The 18,133-nt window shown below is 41.5% G+C and overlaps 2 protein-coding genes across 2 annotated transcripts in view; both read right to left on the bottom strand.

The window, feature by feature from the left end:
* LOC130294256 (uncharacterized) overlaps positions 1–4,528 on the bottom strand; it is a 42,309-nt gene extending 37,781 nt beyond the window's left edge. The window contains exons 1-4 of the mRNA XM_056543852.1: positions 4,481–4,528; positions 4,287–4,360; positions 2,338–2,381; positions 718–765 (exon numbers count right to left, since the gene is read on the bottom strand). Coding sequence (XP_056399827.1) covers positions 718–765; positions 2,338–2,381; positions 4,287–4,360; positions 4,481–4,528 — 214 coding nt within the window. The remainder of the gene's footprint in view (positions 1–717; positions 766–2,337; positions 2,382–4,286; positions 4,361–4,480) is intronic.
* Positions 4,529–9,855: 5,327 nt separating this feature from the next.
* LOC130294129 (zonadhesin-like) lies at positions 9,856–13,465 on the bottom strand. The gene is made up of 3 exons (XM_056543613.1): positions 13,253–13,465; positions 11,806–11,856; positions 9,856–10,339 (listed from the first exon to the last, which is right to left on the bottom strand). The coding sequence occupies exons 1-3, from the start codon at positions 13,290–13,292 to the stop codon at positions 9,915–9,917; spliced, it is 516 nt and encodes a 171-aa protein (XP_056399588.1). The 5' UTR covers positions 13,293–13,465; the 3' UTR covers positions 9,856–9,914.
* Positions 13,466–18,133: the final 4,668 nt, after the last annotated feature.

Genomic DNA, 18,133 nt, shown 5'->3' with positions numbered 1-18,133 from the left:
TCGCTCATCACTAATGAAATATTACCATATCAATAATATGAAAATGATTATTTATGATGATAATCATAATAGTAGTAATAACAATTAGTAGCAGTAGTAGCAATATCAATATTATTATTATTATTGTACTTTTTTTTTTTTTATTCTAAGAATATCTCTGCTTGCTGTCATCGAAGGGTAGTACTTACCAAACTAGTACATACTTACAATATCTCACAGTTTAGGGCAGTGTTTCCCAACTAGGGTGCATCCAGCTGTTGCAAAACTATAACCCCCAGCATGCCGGGACAGCAAAAGGCTGTGTATTGAAATTCTGCTAGAATTCCGCAAATCTGCAGAAAATCTGCATTTTACTTTTCTTGCAGAATTTCTGCCGTGTGAACAAAGCATCATAGTTACAGAAAACAGGGAACCCTCTAGAATGGTAAATAATGGAGTGTTAACTATAACAACCCTAGGGGGCACTATTGTGTGGGTAAGTTTTGGGGTTTTATTCCCTTAATCCAGTGTTTCCCAAACAGCTCGCCTCCAGTTGTTGCAAAACTACAACTCCCAGCATGTCTGGACAGCCAACGGCTGTCCAGGCATGCTGGGAGTTGTAGTTTTGCAACAGCTGGGGCACCCTGGTTGATAAACACTGCCTTTAATCCTTGCAGGTAGAGGGTCCCACTAATCCATTCCTACCTGGACATGTCCCCGTTTATATAAGTCACTTACGTGCTCTTCCGCGTCTTCCGTGTCCCTGGACGCACAATGAGATCAACACTAAGAACAAAGAAATGGGAAATAGAAAATCATGATAATATTATAGGGTAAATGTATTTTTATTAATCTTAAAGGGGTACTCCGGTGAAAACCTTTTTTCTTTTAAATCAACTGGTGGCAGAAAGTTATACATATTTGTAAATTACTTCTATTAAAAAAAATCTTAATCCTTCCTGTACTTATTAGCTGCTGAATACTACAGAGGAAATCCTTTTCTTTTTGGAATGCTCTCTGATGACATCACGAGCACAGTTCTCTCTGCTGACGTTATTATAATAATAATAACGCTTTATTTATTGTTGTCCTTAGTGGGATTTGAACCCAAGTCCCCAGCACTTGTAAGGCAGCAGTGCTAACCACTGAGCCACCATGCTGCCCTTAGCATACATCTGCTATGCACGGTTGCTAAAATGGAAAGAGATGTCAGCAGAGAGCACTGTGCTCGTGATATCATCAATGTTCCAAAAAAGAAAGGAATTTCCTCTGTAGCATTCAGCAGCTAGTAAGTACTGGAAGGATTAAGATTTTTTAATAGAAGTCATTTACAAATATGTTTAACTTTCTGCCACCAGTTGATTTAAAAGATAAAATGTTTTCCACCGGAGTACCCCTTTAATAAATGAATACAAATACAGCAATGCCGCATGGCGCAATTTTACAGATGATAGCGATATCTGACATCATATCACATAATATATATAATTAAATAAAATAAAAAGCGAATTAAAATAAAGGGGGGAGAAAAAAAAATATTATAAACCAATTACAGACATAGCAGAGCTGAGTGTGTCAGATGCAGCACCGCTGGTACGGATGGGCAGGGACGTGCACACATAGACTCAAAAAGGGGGCCCTTTACAATGACCTGCCCTATGATGTCCCCACTGATTGGGACCACTGTGGGTGGTGTGGGTCCCATTCAGCTGACAAGTCCTTTCAGTACTTACGAGCTTCTGAAGTTAAGGTTGTTCTTTTCTGTCTAAGTGCTCTCTGATGACACCTGTCTCGGGAACCGCACAGTTTAGAAGCAAATCCCCATAGAAAATCTCTTCTAAACTGGGCGGTTCCCGAGACAGGTGTCATCAGAGAGCACTTAGACAGAAAAGAACAACCTTATCTTCAGAAGCTCATAAGTACTGGAAGGATTAAGATTTTTTTAATAGAAGTAATTTACAAATCTGTTTAACTTTCTGGAGCCAGTTGATATATAAAAAAAAGTATTTTCCTGGATAACCTCTTTAAGGTGCTGCCCCCTCCATTCATGTCTATGGGAGGGGGCGTGGCGAGATGTCATGAGGGGGCGTGATGTAGAATGCAGGTGCTGCCCCCTCCATTCATGTCTATGGGAGGGGGCGTGATGGCCGTCACGCCCCCTCCCATAGACATGAATGGAGGGGGCGTGGCAAGACGTCATGAGGGGGCGTGACATAGAATGCAGGGGCTGCACTGAGATCGTGGGGGGTTCCAGCGGCGGGCCCCCCGCGATCAGACATCTTATCCCTAATCCTTTGGATAGGGGATAAGATGTCTTTGGCTGGAATACCCCTTTAAGCTTCTGTTTATGGAACTTACCCGAAGTGAGGAGGAGGAGGGTGATGACTCTCAGCATCTTATCTCTGTGAATGATAAAATATAACAGAAAACTATGATCATTATGGCAGAACTAGATACAAGTATCATTGTGGAGACACCCAGGTGAGTATTAAAGGGGTACTCTGGTAGAATTTTTTATTTAATTTTTTTTAAATCAACTGGTGCCAGAAATTTATACAGATTTGTAAATTACTTCTATTTAAAAATCTTAATCCTTCCAGTACTTATCAGCTGCTCTATAATACCAAGGAAGTTCTTATATATATATATATATATATATATATATATATATATATATATATATATATTTATATATTTTTTTTTTTTTTCTGTCTGACCACCGTGCTCTCTGCTGTCACCTCTGTCCATTTTAGGAACTATCCAGAGCAGGAGAGGTTTGCTATGGGGATTTGCTCCTACTCTGGATAGTTCCTGACATGGACAGAGGTGTCAGCAGAGAGCACTGTGGTCGGATAGAAAGGAAATAAAAAAAAAAAAGAACTTCCCGTGGAGCATACAGCAGCAAATAAGTACTGGAAGTATAACTTTCTGGCACCAGTTGATTTAAATAAAAAAAAATAAAAAATGAAGTACCCCTTTAAGAATGAAGAGGTTCTTTATTTGCGCAGATCAATTCCTCAGTGTGAAGGTTCTCGCGGGAGACCTATTCACACTAATGTTAATGTTCACTGGGAATAACTAAACCACGAAGCAATGATCGTCCACCAACACATGACTTAGGGTGCACGAACACCACGTTTATGCTATATAGTTCCCGTATACGGTTTCAGGTTAAAAACCATATGGAACTGTATAGAAAACCGTATGCATTGACTTAAAGGGGTATTCCAAGCCAAAACTTTTTTTTATATATATCAACTGGCTCCGGAAAGTTAAACAGATTTGTAAATTACTTCTATTAAAAAATCTTAATCCTTCCAATGGTTATTAGCTTCTGAAGTTGAGTTGTTGTTTTCTGTCTAACTGCTCTCTGATGACTCACGTCCCGGGAGCTGTGCAGTTCCTATGGGGATATTCTCCCATAATGCACAGCTCCCGGGACGTGACATCATCATTGAGCAGTTAGACAGAAAACTTCAGAAGCTAATAACTATTGGAAGGATTAAGATTTTTTAATAGAAGTAATTTACAAATCTGTTTAACTTTCCGGAGCCAGTTGATATATATAAAAAATAATTTGCCTGGAATACCCCTTTAACTTTGTAAACTGTATGTCAAACGCATCATCTGGTTTAGTCCGTTTTGCATCTCATACGGTTTTGTCCGGTTTTTTACCCGTACCCAAAAGCGTAGTCTACCACGTTTTATGGTCCGGGTGAAAAACTGTATTAAACTGTTTACGTTTTTTTTTTTTTTTAACATGGGAGTCACTGGGAACCGTACAGAACCATATGTGCATACAGTTCCATCCAGTTTTCACCATCCAGTTTTTGACTTTGCACAGTTTTTTTTGGGGGAATTTCAATCAAACAAGTGAAACTTTATTCAAAATGGAGTTAAAAGTAAAAACGTATACGTTTTTTTCTTTAAAAAAAAAAATGTATGCAACCGGACACCATTTTTCAAACCGTATATGGGTTAAAATTTGTACACACGTTTTGATACAGTTTGGTCAGGTTTTGAGGAACCCGTTTTTTCATCAAAAACCTGATACGGGAACGGTATTGCAAAAACGTGGTGTGAATGCAGCCTAATAAAGACAATAAGCTACTAAAATGATTGATCCAAGCACAGAAATGCGAAAATAATCTCAGAAATCTCATAATCTTAGGGGCAAAAAGAAGCGATTCCGACACCTGACAGCCCCGATGGTCGGAGATAACACTGGATTAATGGTGTCCAAAAAAGTTCTCCACCCTCCTGGGTGAATTTACATACTATGACTGTCCCATAATCCAACATATCACCTATTACATCGCATTAAAGCCGGGATATCGTATGCGTCACCTTTTCCACCAACACCCTCAAGAGCCATCATTTCCTAAAAGACGTAAAAAGCCAAGAAAGTGATTGTTCAGCTACTTACCCTGGATACAGGAGGGATCTATATACACCTCGCTGTGGGAGTTGTTCCTTGCGTCTCCAACCATGCAGCACATACCAGTATTACAACCAGGGAACCAGAAGGGCAAGTGCGCAAATGGCTCATCCTCCCGATGCACGTGAAGTATTCTGACTCATATATGAAGCTTATTATTATTGTTATTATCATTATTATTAGCTATACGGAAGCTGCAGAGACAAGTACAATAATCCAAACCAGTACGCAGCATGCCCGGGCACATTTATACTGCCGTTTCACTTTGAAAAACTGCCTAAAAGCGAAATAACTTAAAGGTTAACTTTCATCAACAACAAAAAAAACTTTTGATATATTATAGATTAATGTATGCAGAATAACTTTCCAATTGCATGTTATTAAAAAATGTGCTTCTTTCTACTTTATTTTCCACTTTGAAAAAATGACCACTAGGGGTCTCCCTACCAGTCCTGGCCACAAGCATTTTTTTATATATAGATTTCAGACTCCTGATGGAGTCCTAAATCTCAGACTGCAGCCGGGACACAGACAAGCTCAGCACTGCTCCCTGCCAGGGAGCAGTGCTGAGCTTGTCTGTGTCCCGGCTGCAGTCTGAGATTTAGGACTCCAGCATGAGTCTGAAATCTATAAAAAAAAAAAAAAAAAATAGTATCTCTTTAAGTTATTCTGCTTGCATTCTGTGCCGGGTGCTGCAGAAGTTCTTGTGCACTGAACACTTTCACTAACTCTAATCTATTGCGTAAGATTTCCTCCACCGCGATCGTGACCTTCATACCCGTATGCGCTCCTGGCAATGCTTCAACTATTGTTCACACCGGAGCAGTATTTTTGCTTCGCCTCAGGCTACAAATATTTGTCACATTTTTTTTATTTTTTTTAAAAAGCAAAAAATTCCAGCCCATTGTATGAAGCCTTTTACCTTGCAGAGGATTAGCGCTGCTTTATGTTACAGAATAAACTCTGTAATCCTGAGCTCAGGGACGGGCACAGACATTATGGAGGGGGGGGGGGCTCAAGCTGAAAAAAGGGCACTTCTTAATAAATTTTTTTTTTAAAAACAACACAGTTCTTGAAGGGACATTTAGCGGTCAAGTTAGCTGAATGGGACCCACATCCCCCCACGAAGGTCCCAATCAGTGAGGACATTATAGGGCAAGTACATTAAAAGGGCAGGGGCTCAAGCCCCTTTTTAAGTCTATGTGTGCACGTCCCTGCCTGGGCTCCATCTTGGGGCGGCTCGGAAAGACAGAGAAACCAGACCAACTTTTTGAGACAGTCATTGTTGTCTTTTGTGATTATGTCAATATTTTGAAGATTTTTTTGTTACATTGTTACCCTAGAAGCCAGTTGATCAATTATATTATAATAATATTATATTTTATAATAGGAGAATAGAAAAATTGTATATAAAACATTTAGTGGGATATAAGGGTATAAGATGTCTGATTGTGGGGGTCCCGCTGCTGCCCTCCCCCCCCCCCCCCCCCAGAAAATACACATAAACCCAGAAAATACACATAACTTGGCCTTAAATTACTATTCCACATGCATGCACTTTTAAAACGTAGTGTTGTAAAATTGCAGGTCAGCCCACTGCCTTGCTTAGTTTCCTAGGTATTTGTAATGTAATAGCTTTGATGGGCTTGTTCACTGCTGGCTGGGATTTGTAGTGCACCAATTGTACACAGCACTGGAGGTGAGTGGAGGTCACTGTCTGAAGTGACTGATTAATGCTTTGCTCCACTTGTAATGTGATAGCTTTTATGGGCTTGTTCACTGCTGGCTGGGATTTGTAGTGCGCCAATTGTACACAGCACTGCAGGTGAGAGGTGGTCACTGTCTGAAGTGACTGATTAATGCTTTGCTCCATTTGTTATGTGACAGCTTTTATGGGCTTGTTCACTGCTGGCTGGGATTTGTAGTGCACCAACTATATTGCATGGGACAGGAGGTCTCTGTCTGAGCTCAGCCCACTGATTAATGCTTTCTCAGCTTGCTTTGAAATTGTATAGGATTTTTGAAGGCTTTCTGGGATCAGTAGTCCTTGCTCTCTCATAGCTTTCTTTCTCCAAAATGGCAGCCACAATGCAGTAGATGGGGTTTTATCGCCTCTTAAACCCACCGCTGTGATGTGTCCTGTTGGGGGCTGTCTGGCACATAAATAAAAGCATTGATTGGATAACCTGGGGTCATGTGATCTTGCTGATAGCTGAGAGGTATGCTGGGCTACCCTGATGTCATATCACCGCCCCAATACTTCCTCTTTTCATCAAGTTGCCAAAACGCCACATGTTCCTCATTCATTCTGTTATTTTTACTGCCATAATGTTCAAAATTGCACTGAACCGATGTCACCTCAAAGTGACGGGCTCAACTCACTCATCTCATTTCTCTTAAAGGAGAACTCCGGCAAAAATTAACTTATCCTCTATCAACAGGGATACCCTGCGATCTTCAAGCTCTCTCAGTAAGGAGCGCATGTCATCCACCGTTAGACGGCACGCGCTCCATTAATTTCTATATGAGCGCCGATGATGTCCGAAGTGCTGTACTTGGGCCTTTACAGTGCTTCCATATACCTGAATGGAGCGCGTGCCGGCTGCCGGGTTCCGTCCTGGAGTTTGCGGGGGTCGTACCCAACCCCCCCCATTCACCCACCTACAATCAGCTACTTATCCCCTATCCTGTGCATAGGGGATAAGCACATTTTCACCGGTGATCTCTCTTTACCTGTTACGTTCTCTGTAGTATATAGCAGCTAATAAGTACTGGAAGGATACAGATATTTTAATATAAGTAATTTACAAATCTATTTTTAACTTTCAGGCACCAGTTGATTAAAAAATTTTTTTTTCCACCGGAATACCCCTTTAAGGGGTTCAGTAAAACTGGATGATTAGCCTTGTGAAAGTAGTGACCTCTAGTGGTCACAGTACAGAATACATGCTTCTGTATCATTTTATTGAGATTTTTTTATTTTTTATTACAAAATGTTTTGTTGTCAATCAATATTGTAAATCAATGCCATTTCAGGAAATACAACAGCCATGTTGGAGCTCTTCAGGAGACTGGGAAAGCTGGGTGGCACGCATAATGCGTGCCACCCAGCTTTCCCAGTCTCCTGAAGACCCAGCAGGGATGGGCTGCTCATCCTCCCACAGAAGTGAATATGTGTCAGAGCCGTTCCCTATCTTATTTCTATTATTGTCTCCCCAAATCATCAGTGGCCCCTACAGGAAGCCAACAATGTTTTGGAGGGTTCCTCAGAATAGACAATAGACCTTTGACCCCATGGGTCCGGTTGCTCCACATATTTTTGACTTGGAGAACCTGTTAGGGAATTCCAAGGTATCTGAGACATCATCTAGGACATTATCAGGGGCCGAGTAATATAAACCTGATATTACTGGGTGGGGAGGATTAGAAGATTGTCGCATTATAATTAGAATTTATTAGAGAAGATTTTAATACCGTATATACTCGAGTATAAGCCGAGTTTTTCAGCACAATTTTTCGTGCTGAAAATGCCCCCCTCAGTTTATACTCGAGTGAAAAAAAATATACCATTAGGGGGTGGTGGTGAGGGGGGGGGGTTGGCCCGGGCCATCCATCTTTGCTGAAGGGACCATCCAACTAGCCGCCGCACAGGGACGTCCGTGCGCAACAGACGTCCGTGACGTCAGGGGCGTCCCTGCACACGGACGTCCCAGTGCGTCGTCGTCAATGTAGCGTCACTAGTCTGGAGTCAGCCCAGTGCGAAGAAGAGGGCCTCCCGATGAAGATGGACAGCCCAGACCGGCTCACCCTCCCCACCGGAATGCGGACGGTCCCTGCAGCTACTAAGCAACAGGACTGAGGGAACTGGGGAGGTGAGTAGACAACGAGGGGGGCCTATATGATGACGGAGGGGGCGGTCTGGATGATGGCAGGGGGATATAGACTGGGGGTGATGATGACGGGGGTCTGGATTATGACAGGGGGGATGATGTATTTTTCCCCCTAGGCTTATACTCGAGTCAATACGTTTTCCCAGGTTTTGGGGGTGAAAGTAGGGGCCTCTGCTTATATTCTTATATTATTATATTCTGCTTATATAGGATAAGTAATGTAATGTATATTCACAGTGACCTCACCAGCAGAATAGTGAGTACAGCTCTGGAGTATAATACAGGATATAACTCAGGATCAGTACAGGATAAGTAATGTATAAACACAGTGACCTCACCAGCAGAATAGTGAGTACAGCTCTGGGGTATAATACAGGATATAACTCAGGATCAGTACAGGATAAGTAATGTATAAACACAGTGACCTCACCAGCAGAATAGTGAGTACAGCTCTGGAGTATAATACAGGATATAACTCTGGGTCAGTACAGGATAAGTAATGTAATGTATGTACACAGTGACCTCACCAGCAGAATAGTGAGGACAGCTCTGGAGTATAATACAGGATATAACTCAGGATCAGTACAGGATAAGTAATGTGATGTATGTACACAGTGACCTCACCAGCAGAATAGTGAGTACAGCTCTGGGGTATAATACAGGATATAACTCAGGATCAGTACAGGATAAGTAATGTAATGTATGTACACAGTGACCTCACCAGCAGAATAGTGAGTACAGCTCTGGGGTATAATACAGGATATAACTCAGGGTCAGTACAGGATAAGTAATGTAATGTATGTACACAGTGACCTCACCAGCAGAATAGTGAGTACAGCTCTGCAGTATAATACAGGATATAACTCAGGATCAGTACAGGATAAGTAATGTAATGTATGTACACAGTGACCTCACCAGCAGAATAGTGAGTACAGCTCTGGAGTATAATACAGGATATAACTCAGGATCAGTACAGGATAAGTAATGTAATGTATGTACACAGTGACCTCACCAGCAGAATAGTGAGTACAGCTCTGGAGTATAATACAGGATATAATCAGGATCAGTACAGGATAAGTAATGTAATGTATGTACACAGTGATCTCACCAGCAGAATAGTGAGTACAGTTCTGGAGTATAATACAGGATATAATCAGGATCAGTATAGGATAAGTAATGTAATGTATGTACACAGTGACCTCACCAGCAGAATAGTGAGTACAGTTCTGGAGTATAATACAGGATATAACTCAGGATCAGTACAGGATAAGTAATGTAATGTATGTACACAGTGACCTCACCAGCAGAATAGTGAGTATAGCTCTGGGGTATAATACAGGATATAACTCAGGGTCAGTACAGGATCAGTAATGTAATGTATGTACACAGTGACCTCACCAGCAGAATAGCGAGTACAGCTCTGGAGTATAATACAGGATATAACTCAGGATCAGTACAGTAAAAAATCTGTTTTTGAGCCCAACCCAATATTAAGATACCTAAAAATCACATAAAATCAAAATACAATAATTTTATTAGAAGCAAATACAGAAAAAATACATAAAGTGCACTTAAATAGCAGGTTACATGACCCAGGCAATAAAGGTTTAGGTGGCTCTGTTGGTGGGGTTTGGAGCCCTCCCGGCTAATAGGGGTAATAATATTGGGGGAACACCTCGGGACCTGTTGGGGCACAGAATGGGCTTGATACACTGGTTGTTGTACATCACGTAGCCCTTCTCGCAGACGCAGCCGGGCTGGCACATCATGGGGCAGGCCCTGTCCACCTGCAGGTAGTTATCACAGGTGTCCTGGCAGTGAGAGTTACAGTCCGTGAATTTGGCGTTGACCCCACAGGACGTGCACTGAGCCTCGGGGATGCAGGTGGTGGAGGTGGGCGATGCCAGGATAAAGCCAGGTTTGCAGTAACATTCCGGCTGACAGATCTTCAGACATGGGATTTCCTGGTTACCGCAGGTCCTTGGGCACGGCTTACACTGGTAGAACATCTTATTGGGCTCACAGAAGGAATCTGACGGAAAAAAAGGCGACGTCAATAGTAATAATGCAGAATAAAATGACGTTCTATGTCAGTGTTTCCCAACCAGGGTGCCTCCAGCTGTTGCAAAACTACAACTCCCAGCATGCCCGGACAGCCGAAGGCTGTCCGGGCATGCTGGGAGTTGTAGTTTTGCAACAGCTGGAGGCACCCTGGTTGGGAAACATTGTTCTATGTTATCATTCACATTAAAATTCATCCGTTTAATGTTCCGTTATGAAAACCCTTATAGGGGTAGAAAATAATTTCTTCTGTAGTATTCAGCAGCTAATAAGTACTGGAAGGATTAAGATTTTTTTTAATAGAAGTAATTTACAAATCTGTTTAACTTTCTGGCACCAGTTGATTTAAAGGGGTACTCCCATGGAAAACTTTTTTTTTTTTTTTTTTTTTTTTTTAAATCAACTGGTGCCAGAAAGTAAAACAGATTTGTAAATCACTTCTATTAAAAAATCTTAATCCTTCCAGTACTTTTTAGGGGCTGTATACTAAAGAGAAATCCAAAAAAGAAATGCATTTCCTGTGAAGTCCTGACCACAGTGCTCTCTGCTGACCTCTGCTGTCCATTTTAGGAACTGTCCAGAGCAGCATATGTTTGCTATGAGGATTTTCTCCTGCTCTAGACAGTTCCTAAAATGGACAGCAGAGGTCAGCAGAGAGCGCTGTGGTCGTGACATCAGAGGAAATGCATTTCTTTTTTGGATTTCTCTTTAGTATACAGCCCCTAAAAAGTACTGGAAGGATTAAGATTTTTTAATAGAAGGGATTTACAAATCTGTTTAACTTTCTGGCACCAGTTGATTTAAAAAAAAAAAAAAAAAAAGTCTTCCATGGGAGTACCCCTTTAAATCAACTGGTGCCAGAAAGTTAAACAGATTTGTAAATTACGTCTATTAAAAAAATCTTAATCCTTCCAGTACTTATTAGCTGCTGAATACTACAGAAGAAATTATTTTCTTTTTGGAACACAGAGCTCTCTGCTGACATCACGAGCACAATGTTCTCTGCTGACATCTCTGTCCATTTTTGGAACTGTCCAGAGTAGGAGAAAATCCCCATAGAAAACATATGCTGCACTGGACAGTTCCTAAAATGGACAGAGATGTCAGTAGAGAGCACTGTGGTCATGATGTCAGCAGAGAGCTCTGTGTTCCAAAAAGAAAAGAATTTCCTCTGTAGTATTCAGCAGCTAATAAGTACTGGAAGGATTAAGATTTTTTTTAATAGAAGTAATTTACAAATCTGTTTAACTTTCTGGCACCAGTTGATTTAAAAAAAAAAAAAAGTTTTCCACCAGAGTACCCCTTTAAAGGGTTACTCCACTCCCCAGCGTCCAGCTGCGAGCGGAGATCCGGAAGACAGGGAAGTGGAGAACCCCTTTAAGGTAAACAGTATCAAATAAATGTAAACAACCCAAATGTTTCCAGAATAATCCTTACTTGGTTGTAAAGCTGCTAATTCCTGTGATATCCCCAGTACTGTGAATATTCCTGCAAGAAATATAAAAATATAAATTAATAAAAATATACATCTTTACGTCATGTCCTTAGATAGATACATTTTATAAGACATTTAGACTTTCCTGAATATACATTATGTTGTTTGTAAATTTGGAAAATTTATGTCAAACTGTGATAATACAGAGACAGCCATAATGAAGATAGATAGATAGATATGAGATAGATATGAGATAGATAGATAGATAGATAGATAGATATGCGATAGATAGATAGATATGGGATGGATAGATAGATAGATGGATATGAGATAGATAGATAGATAGATATGAGATAGTTAGATAGATAGATATGAGATAGATAGATAGATAGATATGAGATAGATAGATATGAGATAGATAGATATGAGATAGATAGATATGAGATAGATATAAGATAGATAGATAGATATGAGATAGATAGATAGATAGATATGGGATGGATAGATAGATAGATAGATAGATATGGGATAGATAGATATGAGATAGATAGATAGATATGAGATAGATAGATAGAAAGATAGATATGAGATAGATAGATAGAATATAGATAGATAGATATGAGATAGATATGGGATAGATAGATATGGGATAGATATGAGATAGATAGATAGATATGAGATAGATAGATAGAATATAGATAGATAGATATGAGATAGATAGATATGGGATAGATAGATATAAGATAGATAGATAGATAGATATGAGATAGATAGATATGGGATAGATAGATAGATAGATAGATAGATAGATATGAGATAGATAGATAGATAGATAGATAGATATGAGATAGATAGATAGATAGATATGAGATAGATAGATAGATAGATATGAGATAGATAGATATGAGATAAATAGATAGATATGAGATAAATAGATATGATACAGATAGAGATGAGATAGATAGATAGATAGATGGATAGATATTATAATAAGTAGATAGATAATAAATTAGGACATTGCAAAGGTCAACAACATCCTCATACATACAGTGGAGCTGAGTTTGTTACATTGAGTTATCATGATGCACGTACAATACAGCAATAAAGAGTCAAGTTTTAAAATGATGCCAAGTTCCCATCTATGAGTTGTGCTCCGTCTGTGGTATACGCTCCCAGGTATACGGCCCATAGTAGACTATATTGGATCCACTGAGATGAATGGGCACAGCTCAAGTACATTGTGTAGGTTGGCACACTGTTCTGCCAACATATTCCACAAACATAGTGTAAACCAACACTAATGTAGCAGAGCTGAGCTCCTCCTGATATAAAGGGATCACAATAGACTTATCTGTAAAGATATCTCCGTGTCCAATGGAAAACTCAACTCTGCTCTATCTGTTCTGTACACGAAGATACTTCTATACGTAATATACAGAGTCCACTCACCAAGTATCAGGAAGACTCTCAAGGTCATTCTGTTCATCATGTTGATCTGTAGAGTAGAAGATTTGTTACAATGTATTCTTCTTATAGTCTTTGGTGCCTTTATGTCAGGTAGGAGTTCACCTTCTGGAAGCTTCTATCTCAGATGTCTGCTGTTGTCCTTCAGGTTCGGCTGTGAAGGCTTTGAAGGACTCGGATAGTTATAGTCAGAGGAGACGTGGGTGGTGGACCTCATTAAATCGTTAGATTTGTCTAAGTACGCAGGCGGTGAGTGACATCATCAGGCCCTGTCCATTTCCCATACAATCTACTAATACAAATGAAAAAATGTCCCCTCCCAGAGTGTGAGAAGATTCTGGAATGTGTCTGAGATATGATGGGAACGTGAGCTTGGGTGACAGGTGACGGAATATCTGGAGGTCTTTTACATTTATAGGACAGTAAATACTTTTGTAGTTTACAAACATTACGTGCTCGGTCACGGCAAACCAGAGGCTGGGAAAAAATCCGAAATCATCTTACGAATCGGGAGTCAGGGAATGCGTTACACTCCATATCAGGATTTTCCTGCAGCTTATATAAACAACAGAAATTCATTGTAGTGGTTGTTCCAAGATAGATACCTTAAATTCCAAATTCAAATATTTTATCATTTGCATCAAGTGAATCTGTACATGATCAGGGACTACTATCACAGACAGGAGTCCCTGATCCAGTACATACTGAGCAGTAAGGCATCCATTTAGTTACATAGTTGAAGGGAAACAGTATGGGTGGATGAAGGGAAGGGGTATGTGTGGATGAAGGGAAGGGGTATGTGTGGATGAAGGGAAGGGGTATGGGTGGATGAAGGGAAGGGGTATGTGTGGATGAAGGGAAGGGGTATGTGTGGATGAAGGGAAGGGGTATGGGTGGATGAAGGGAAACAGTATGGGTGGATGAAGGGAAGGGGTATGTGTGGATGAAGGGAAGGGAATGGATGGATGAAGGGAAGGGCTATGAGTGAATGAAGGGAAGGGGTATGGGTGGATGAAGGGAAGGGGTATGGGTGGATGAAGGGAAGGGGTATGGGTGGATGAAGGGAAGGGGTATGGGTGGATGAAGGGAAGGGGTATGTGTGGATAAAGGGAAGGGTATGGGTGGATGAAGGGAAGGGTATGGGTGGATGAAGGGAAGGGGTATGGGTGGATGAAGGGAAGTAGTATGTGGGGATGAAGGGAAGGGGATGGATTGATGAAGGGAAGGGGTATGGGTGGATGAAGGGAAGGGGTATGGGTGGATGAAGGGAAGGGGTATGGGTGGATGAAGGGAAGTAGTATGTGGGGATGAAGGGAAGGGGATGGATTGATGAAGGGAAGGGGTATGGGTGGATGAAGGGAAGGGGTATGGGTGGATGAAGGGAAGTAGTATGTGGGGATGAAGGGAAGGGGATGGATTGATGAAGGGAAGGGGTATATGTGGATGAAGGGAAGGGGTATGGGTGGATGAAGGGAAGGGGTATGGATGGATGAAGGGAAGGGGTATGTGTGGATGAAGGGAAGGGGTATGTGGGGATGAAGGGAAGGGGTATGTGGGGATGAAGGGAAGGGGATGGATGGATGAAGGGAAGGGTATGAGTGAATGAAGGGAAGGGTATGGATGGATGAAGGGAAGGGGTATGGATGGATGAAGGGAAGGGGTATGGATGGATGAAGGGAAGGGATAAGGGTGGATGAAGGGAAGGGGTATGGATAAGTGGATGAGGGAAAGAGCTATGGGTGGATTAAGAGAAGGGGTATGGGTGGATGAAGGGAAGAGGTATAGGTGGGTGGATGAAAGGAAGGGGTTTGGGTGGGTGGGTGAAGGGAAGAGACATGGCAGATGAAGGGAAGGGGTATAGGTGGCTGCCTACAGAGTTTTCACTGGGCCCACAGAGTGTTCACAGTGAAGGATGCGTACAGTGTACATCTCCTGCTCGGTACATTGATTCCTTAGCCATAAACTACATAGAGCATAGAAAATGTTGTTGCTTTGAGGACCGATTTGTGCGTAAACTACTAAAAAAAATTTCAGGAGGTTTGTTCGCCACTAGATAACTCCTTTAAGTGTATGCCGACCAGCCTTAAAGGGACACTGTCAACTCCTTTTTGCTGCCCAAACAGCCAGCAGGAGGAAACAGGTGCCAAAAGTGCGAGCCCAACAGATTGTGACTCACTCTGAAATGCTTGGGCATTCAGAGAAATCATAGTTTAAAGGGGTACTCCGGCGCTAAGACATCTTATCCCCTATCCAAAGGATAGGGGATAAGATGCCTGATCGCGGGAATCCTGACACTGGGGACCCCGTGGTCTTGCACGCAGCACCCCCTTAGAATCAGTCCCCAGAGACGTCACGCTCTGCCCCCTCAATGCAAACCTATCGGGTCTCGTGGACTAAATTTAGGTGCACGCCTGTGCGCCAATGTCTGCAACATCTTGCGTCTAAAAAAATACCAACAATATCAGAAATCACTCGAAGAGTTTTAGGAATCCCTACTAAGGGGCGTGGCTTCTCAAACAATGTGCGTAACCTGAGATTTTCCCAAAACCCCTCGGTTTTATGTCCAAAACCCAGCAAAAAAGCGGAGAAGAGTGGATTGTGCTAACCCCACTGCCAGAGGCTTGTGAAAAAACAGGTAAAATGGTCGGGACTTAGAGGGGTACTCCACTGGCCAGTGTTCTGAACATTTAATTCCAAACACTGTGTGCACGCTGACGGGATCGGCCACGCCCCCTCAATGCAAGTCTATGGGAAGGGGCATGGCGTCCACCATGCCCCCTCCCATAGACTTGCATTGAGGGGCATGGCCTGACTAAATGAGGGGGCGTGCTCCAGTGGAGTACCCCTTTAACTCGCCTTTCATCCTGACATATCTTCCTGAGTTAGTAGCATATATGGACAAAATTGTGCAACCACATTTTCACTAAATGTGTATTTCAAATGCTGTTTTCTTTGATGTTTGCATTGTATCAGGGTAGTACTTATCTGTGGTTTATTAAATAGGTATTGCACAACTTTATTCGTAGCATTGCCAACATAATCCACTTTCAGCCTTTACTTCCACCTGGTTTGTAGAATGTCGTCGCTATGGCTGTGTCCAAATCCATGATCAAATGGTATTCCAAAATTTTGTAAATGTTGAAAATGTGGTTTCAGGAAATCGCAAATGCTTTGGAAATGTCATGACTTTGCATTGCCGGTTGTTGGGGTGGTGTCTCTTGCCTCAGATTCTCACATACCGGAAGAGAAAATGATTTTTTTTTACCGGCATTTTTTCCATTGAGGATTTTTTTAAAAACCCTGTGCGCAAAACAAAAAAAAGGACACCATGCAACATCTTAGTAAATAACGCACGGAAAAAAACCAGAGGAAATAAAAAAAACTGACATCCATTAACCCTACACTCTTAGTAAATGAGGGCCAATGTACTTGAATAGATTCCCATTGACGCCCTGACACGTGCAAAGTTTTTGTAAAATTATTAACTGTGTTTCCCATTTCTCGTTCCGCACCCTTCTCATAGTGCAAGTGAATGGTACACGTGTGATACATGCGATTGTTGAATGTGCCGCTTACGTCATCACACGTGAACACGTTTTTTTTTTGCAAAACCCCCCTTCGTTTGGGAGGGATTCCCTCTGAATGAGATGAGTAAGACCAGGTATGAAGCTGAACATACTTGAGGACTGAGTGTCGTCTTCAGTGAAATCCATTCTTTCTGTGGATCTTCTAAAGGATTGCTATCTAAAGATTAGGGTGGATCAACCTTTCTTAACAATGTTTTGATCTTCTGACATGAAGAGCTCTAGTCATTCAGATGTCAATTTAGTTGCCAACGTGGGAGATTCCACCTTAAACATTGATTAGATGTGATGGCCCATACATGACATTACCTTGAAGGACAGCATTGTATTATTTATTTACTGACGGCCGTCACGCCCCCTCCCATAGACTTGCATTAAGGGGGCATGGCCGTGACATCATGAGCGGGGCGTGACCGTGACGTTTCGAGCCTCGCATCGCCAGTCATCCGGCACGGAGCTAAATGGATTGATCCTCAACTAACATTGATGTTCGGTATTATATTTTCTTTGCTTGTCTGACCCAGAGAACTGAATAATTGGTTGGTTGTGTCTAAGAAAGGATGTAACCCTTTGTGGATCAGACATTGTACTAATCTGCTACTGATGAACCCCAACATTTTTAAGCTAATTTTTGGAAATTAATCAAACAAAATCACCCAACATTGGTCTATCCATGGATATATATTTGTATAATAAGTTGACCATTCCTTCTGGGGGTAAAGACATCTTCAGTAATATGGTGGTCTTGATTTACTCATCTCTTTATTGGTCCTATGCTAACACTGATTATGAACCAGAATGACTTTGTGGTGATGGTGGTTATATTATGAACCAGAAGGATATCTTCGTGACTGGTGGTTATATTATGAACCAGAAGGACTTCTTGGTGACTGGTAGTTATATTATGAACCAGAAGGACATCTTGGTGACTGGTGGTTATATTATGAACCAGAAGGACTTCTTGGTGACTGGTGGTTATATTATGAACCGGAAGGACTTCTTGGTGACTGGTGGTTATATTATGAACCAGAAAGACTTCTTGGTGACTGGTGGTTATATTATGAACCGGAAGGACTTCTTGGTGACTGGTGGTTATATTATTAACCAGAAGGACTTCTTGGTGACTGGTAGTTATATTATGAACCGGAAGGACTTCTTGGTGACTGGTGGTTATATTATGAACAAGAAGGACTTTTTGGTGACTGGGGGTTATATTATGAACCAGAAGGATATCTTCCTGACTGGTGGTTATATTATGAACCGGAAGGACTTCTTGGTGACT

This window comes from Hyla sarda, chromosome 10 (assembly GCF_029499605.1).
Source record: "Hyla sarda isolate aHylSar1 chromosome 10, aHylSar1.hap1, whole genome shotgun sequence".
Classification (NCBI taxonomy): Eukaryota; Metazoa; Chordata; class Amphibia; order Anura; family Hylidae; genus Hyla; species Hyla sarda.
Note: the sequence above shows the minus strand (reverse complement) of the source record. Positions and strands in the feature narration are given on the sequence as shown.